At 44.8% G+C, this 6,000-nt stretch overlaps 1 protein-coding gene across 1 annotated transcript in view; it reads right to left on the reverse strand.

Annotated features, from left to right (window-relative positions):
• LOC119407227 (protein FAM135A) overlaps positions 1 to 3,642 on the reverse strand; it is a 47,968-nt gene extending 44,326 nt beyond the window's left edge. The window contains exons 1-2 of the mRNA XM_049419921.1: positions 3,283 to 3,642; positions 1,800 to 1,909 (exon numbers count right to left, since the gene is read on the reverse strand). Of these exons, the coding sequence (XP_049275878.1) occupies positions 1,800 to 1,876 (77 nt within the window). The 5' untranslated portion in view covers positions 1,877 to 1,909; positions 3,283 to 3,642. The remainder of the gene's footprint in view (positions 1 to 1,799; positions 1,910 to 3,282) is intronic.
• Between the last annotated feature and the right edge of the window lie 2,358 nt (positions 3,643 to 6,000).

The raw sequence follows: 6,000 nt of genomic DNA on the forward strand, positions 1-6,000 counted from the left end.
ACGTGCCGACGCTGCACTCCATAGTCTGCTAGCATTGCACAGCGATTCACACTTGCACACGGGAATCTCAACGAGAGAGAGCGATCGTGTATGATCGCGCACGCTCGTGGCCGTAACGCGCGCTAACATGACTTCTTTCCTCCTTGCCATCCTCCCTGTCTATCTTCCAGCATGCTCGCAGGGGTGAGAGGAGAGAGAAAGCGCTTAATGCACGCGACGAGCCACTGCAACTCTGCTCGTTCTTGACGGAATTGAGAAATTCTCGCAGCAATTGACATGCGACACCGAGGTCATTCAATGATTACTTGGAAAAGTGGTTCCATCACCCCTTTAGATCATCTTTTTTTCTACCCAGAGTAAGCGGTTGAACAACGTGCCAGATGCCGTAAACACTACGTCCAACAGCAATCCTGTAGATAAACGTTGCATAGTGTCTGCATCTTGTAGAGCTGACAAGAATTCAAGAATACTTCAGAGTTGTGAATCCATACTGTAGTAACTAATAGTTTCACGCTTGTGGAGATGAAAGAAACGTGCAAAACTACATTCTCATTGGACACAACGGAGTGATGCCTAAGGGCAATACGGTTATAAAGAGACGAAGTAGACGCAGCGAAAGAAAAGCTTGAGCAAGCATGTTGTTTTTTGACACTGTTTTGAAATGAACTCAGTTTTTGAAGACACTGACAAGATGGGTAGAATAGGAAAGGTCACAACGTCTGCGATTGCGTGTCACATTATTTTTAAGCGATTCACTGGCTTTAACATCACAAACAATGTGAAAACATTGTCAGAAGTGGTAACGTGGCCTCAGGTCTTGCATGACAGGCTTAATTGATGAGCTGGTCCCAAAGACCAAGTCCTATTGTCAAAGCGTTGACTCCGGCGACATTTCCTCTTAAACGGTTTCTTGTCACTTCAAGGCTCGCGTCTTCCGCTGAACTTCTCATCTTGTTTTGACAGGCTAATACATCACTCTCAATCCTGACTTCCCAATTCTTGCCCAATGGACACACCCTTCAACTGAGCACATAAACACTGTTCATGAAACAAGCAGCCCACTGCTAGGCAAATAACAAGTCACTTTCCTGGCTTCAAATAAACACTGCAATATGATTCTGGGCTTTGATTGGTCATGCACACATTACCAGCAAAAAAACAAAACAGCATTACAGTTATTAGTTACTCCAAATAGAAAGGTAACCTCGTAACAGCTACAAGTTTCAACGAAACAACTTGTTGAAGTCAAGAGTTAGTGTAAACATGTAACCTGGTTATTTTTCCGTTACTGTAAAAATGGTAACTTAAGTGTCATAAACGATACATTTCAATTTAGAGTCAATGCAAAGATGTATTGTCACCTTTGTGCAAGAAATATAGGCATCAGCATTATCCACCTTCGTTTTCCGTTGACGTCAATAAAATGTTGAATGTAACCAGTTACACCTTGTACACATGACTGGATCTAAACTTCTTTGTTAGACACAAACATTTGTGTTTTTATAGCTGTAACAGAGTAACACTGAGGCCACTACATAAAAAGTAACGGAGTTACAGTTACGAGTTACTTTAATGAAAAGTTACACATTTCAGTTACCCTAAAAGCAACAGAGTACAGGTAACGCATTATTATCAAGAGGTTACTGTTCAATACTGGCTTTGATGAGGTTACTGAAAAGCCTGCAGTAGGCAGTTAGATCTGAGCATTGCAAGCAAACGAAAACATTTCACAATGCAGCCAGTTATTATCCACGTTAAGTGTATAAGTTCAAGAAGCCATTAAAGAATCACGAGCTCACCCTCGCTGGAAAAGGTCGACATTGCTGAACTTGAAGAGCTCGATGAAGAACTCCAGGGTGACCTGAAGTTCAGCCATGCCTCGGTTGTCTACACCATCGAGGCTTCGAACCTGCAATCCCAAAAGAAACGAAAGTGGTGGAGTCAGTGAACCGCTAATGGCTCCACTACCACTGATTTCGATCAATATTGATACGGGGTTGTCTTGAACTGCGGAGCAGTTTAGGGACCGCCCTGTCGTTGCCTCATGTATCGCATTGACGACATGCAGGTCCCACGTTTGATACACATAAGCTACGCGGGCTGCACATTTGGTACGCCAGCGTGCGCTTGCCCGTGAACGCTAGCGTCGCGGATGAACTAATTCGTCTGTCCGAGCCAGCGAAGTGACAGCGAAATGCCAGCATCCGGAGTTATACACACTGCACTCTGAGCAGTAAACAGTAGAAAAACAGTAGAAAGGAGACCACACAAGAGAAAATAGAATAATCGCAAAACAAATCAGATAATCACAAGAAAAGAACAGAAAAGGATATAAAATATCACATAATCACACGATGAAAGAGAGAAAAGAGCAGATTAATGCAAGAAAAGAATACGAAAGAACAAAACAGAGCAGATAAACACAAGGGAAACACAGGCGAATGAATGCTCCGCAGTTCGTACAGTTTTCACTTGGGATGGAACTGGGTTTGATTTTAGATTTTTTTTTTCATTATTTCCTCTTTCAGTAACCGAAAAAAAGAAGGTGGCTAGGTTATAGCCCCGAACATCGCAAAATAACGACAGAGCCCGCGTTTCGCCGTTGTCCCGCATCAGTGAAAGTGAAATTCCGTGGTTTGTTTCCTCGCACATCATGTAATCGCATGGCCACAGGAAACTGTGGTGCTCTCGTTTGGTCCATTAACGCGAGACAACAGGCGATTACAAAAATAGCAACGAAACAATATCGACGGGAAAACCAATGAATGGGAGGGGAACGTTGATTTCGCGCTGGACCAAGGCGTATCACGGGCCTAAAATAGTCCCATTAATCAATGGAGGGCCAAATCTTGCACCAAGCACTTACGCCCGACGCCAGGCTAGAGCGTACTGAGCGCGCTGGCTTTTTATACGTAAGACAAACATCATCTCAGTGCGAGGTTATTCTGCAACACAAAAACACACGCACTTATTCCCGTTCCTAACTCTTCTACGAACACCTACCAACACATCCGGTGACATGTTACGCAATAGCCAGGGTACTTACGAAATAAGCGATCGGTAGTGTATCGGAGCATTAAACGACGGTGTGGCACATGACGTGGCACTGAAAGCGTCGTTTCCGGACGGCGTTATCTCTCGGCAGTCGATAAGCAACTGATGTTCTCCCGATAACGATAACCGAAACGAAAACGGTCACAAAGCAGCCGCGCGAACGTACGGAGTATGCGCTCTTGACACGGACGGAGAGACGACGGATGTTAACGCCTCTCGAGGACTTACGGCTCAAAGTTTGGGCGAATGCGTGCCGTCTAACGTCCCTGCCGTGGCACATCACAGAGCTTCGGTTGTGCTGGCTTAATCCGAAGAAGCGTCGGAGACGGATTAAGCCTAAGCCAAGCGCTCGTAATCCTAGCCGGCGTCGAAACAGACATGGCACACGACTGTCGTATCGCGCACATCACGAAAGAAACACACGCACTGGCACAAACGTGCTGAAGACGCGCCGCACTACAGGTGCGAATCTAGAGGTATGCGCGGTCACATAACTGAATTACAGGGTTACTAAATGCTCGTGTTGATCAGTAGCTCCGATTGAACCGCACGGAGCGGCCATTTTTAAACAGCCGTATGAAAGCGGGTCCCTGAGATGCGGAGCAACGCGCAGAGCCGGGACAACCCGATCAGCTGACGCCGTGAGAAACATGGCGGCGTTACCATTTTGATTTCGTTCTCAAAGATGCTTTCGCTTTCGTTATTCAAGCAGTGACTGGTTGTGCAATGACAAAGCGATTCAGTGAATTCAATAGCAGGAATAATGGCAAATAAGGGGCTAACCCTAGCAAAAATGCCAATAGGATTTCCTATTGGTCCAATAGGAAATCACTATTGGTTCTATAGGACATCTATTGGAGCTGTATTGGTTGTATAAGACTTCTATGGGTACCAATAGACACCAACAGCCACCACCTATTGGTGTCTTATTAGACCAATAGAAGTTGTATTGGTCAAATAGGGGCTGCCTTTTGGTGTCTTATTGGACCAATAGGAGTTGTATTGGTCAAATCGGTGGTGCCTATCGGTGACTTATTGGGCCAATAGGAGTTGTATTGGTCAAATAAGTACTCCTATTGGTTTCTTAATGTACTAACAGAAGATGTATAAGGCCAACAGGAGTTTTATTGTTCAAACAGCTACCGCCTATTGGTAGCTGGTTATAACATCTTAAGACTGATTGAGCGCGTCGGACCCGATCTCGATCAAATTTCTTGATCATGATTGGCTATATTATACGCAAGCTGCAGACGGGATCAATTCACTTTTGATAAGTCTGATCCCGATTGAGCTAACTGCACACCGTGAGACACCGTGTGCAGTTAGCAATTACCCACGGCGGTACGGTGTCTCCGTACATGCCGTGCGGTAAACGGGCACTATAGTAAAACACGCTAAAGAAGAACTTGCGAAGGAATCGACAACACAGACACCACAGAATAATAATAAAGAAACCGCCATGAGATCACAACCGGCATAGAACCAGCCAGGTGACGAACAAAAAAAAAAAAAGTGAGACGGTGCGCGGCGTGGCGACGCTGCATGTGTGAACATTTTTTTTTTACACGTCATGTGCTAAGCTTTAAGATAAGCTTTGGATAATATGTAAAGTTTGTAACTATTTATGCTAAGCAATATAAGTAGTGCTGTAAAGATACAGGAGAAAGAATTGTGGATCTGCAAACGCGACCGACCGTGCGTTTGGCGCGCCATCCGCGCTCGGCCGATACGAAGACAAGCCCAGCCTGCGGCCAAGCTAAGCCAAAACGTTGTGTCTGTCGCCATAGCGCGCGCTTTGTGTGATCTCGATGCTTCACGTAAGCCTGCTTACACGATGTTTGCTTTAGTGTGCTTCCGCGACGATAACGTGAAGACTGTGTTCAGCGTGCACCAGATGGAGACGTTCTGAGCCATAAATGTCTTGGATTTCGACCGATTTCGACTCTACAAAGTGGCACCAAGAATAATGGCAAGACGAGCAACAAGGCCCATGTGCTCCGATTGTTTGGTGAGTTGAGTGGGCATGGTAGTTACTCCTATTTAGTATTTATTTGATATCACCTTTTTTTTGTATTCAAACTTGGGACGAAGCTGAAAGGTCGGGAAAACAAGTCCCTCGTCCTTTGTCTCCGGTATTTGATGACAGCGAGACCAGCAACGCCTCGATTGCAAGTCCACACGCTCTCAGAAGTTGAATGATTGAGCGCATATATTATTGCAGTTTGTTTTTGTGTTTGTCAGTATGCACAAAAAAAACGTAGCATAGATTAGAGGTAAAGGACAGGCGCCCTGCTCGTGAGTGTAGTTGGAGTCTCGCAAGCCCTTTGTAAGTATTTACAACGTGCGTGTTAAGCCGAAAACGCGTTTATCGCCTCATAGTAAAACGCTCTAGTCGATGCTGGTTGTGTGTTGTAGTGCGCGCCAATCGGCTTATCATACTTGTTCGACATAATGTCACAAGAACCACAGAAGGCCACATGATAATTCATTATACAAAATGTGCATAGCATATGTACTGCACTGGTGCGATTTTTTATTTCATATTTTTTTATTTTTACATACTGCAGCCCCATTATGGCTATCGCAGGAGTGGGTTTATTAATGTTGTTGGCTTAATTGCATAAGCACGTAACATGCAGCACGTGTGTTATATCCAACTCATTGCAGCCTGACTGCTGTGTTGGGCTTGCAACGATATGGAATCTAGGCTGCCTTTACTACTGTCTTACATATTACCGTTGCCTCATCGTGAATCTACCCTAGCTTAATTTATTTCATGCCATCTTTAAGTTGAGATTTAGTGGCATGCTCTAGTATGATAGTCGCACCACCACCGTGAAAAAGAGCACGTCACAGATAGTAAGTGATTATTGAGTTTGCTGTAATTTAAGGACGAGTTTGCAGTTCATTCTTGGGTACAGCTCAAAAAACACAGGACGCAAGCGT

Source organism: Rhipicephalus sanguineus, chromosome 10 (genome assembly GCF_013339695.2).
Source record: "Rhipicephalus sanguineus isolate Rsan-2018 chromosome 10, BIME_Rsan_1.4, whole genome shotgun sequence".
NCBI classification, from domain to species: domain Eukaryota; kingdom Metazoa; phylum Arthropoda; class Arachnida; order Ixodida; family Ixodidae; genus Rhipicephalus; species Rhipicephalus sanguineus.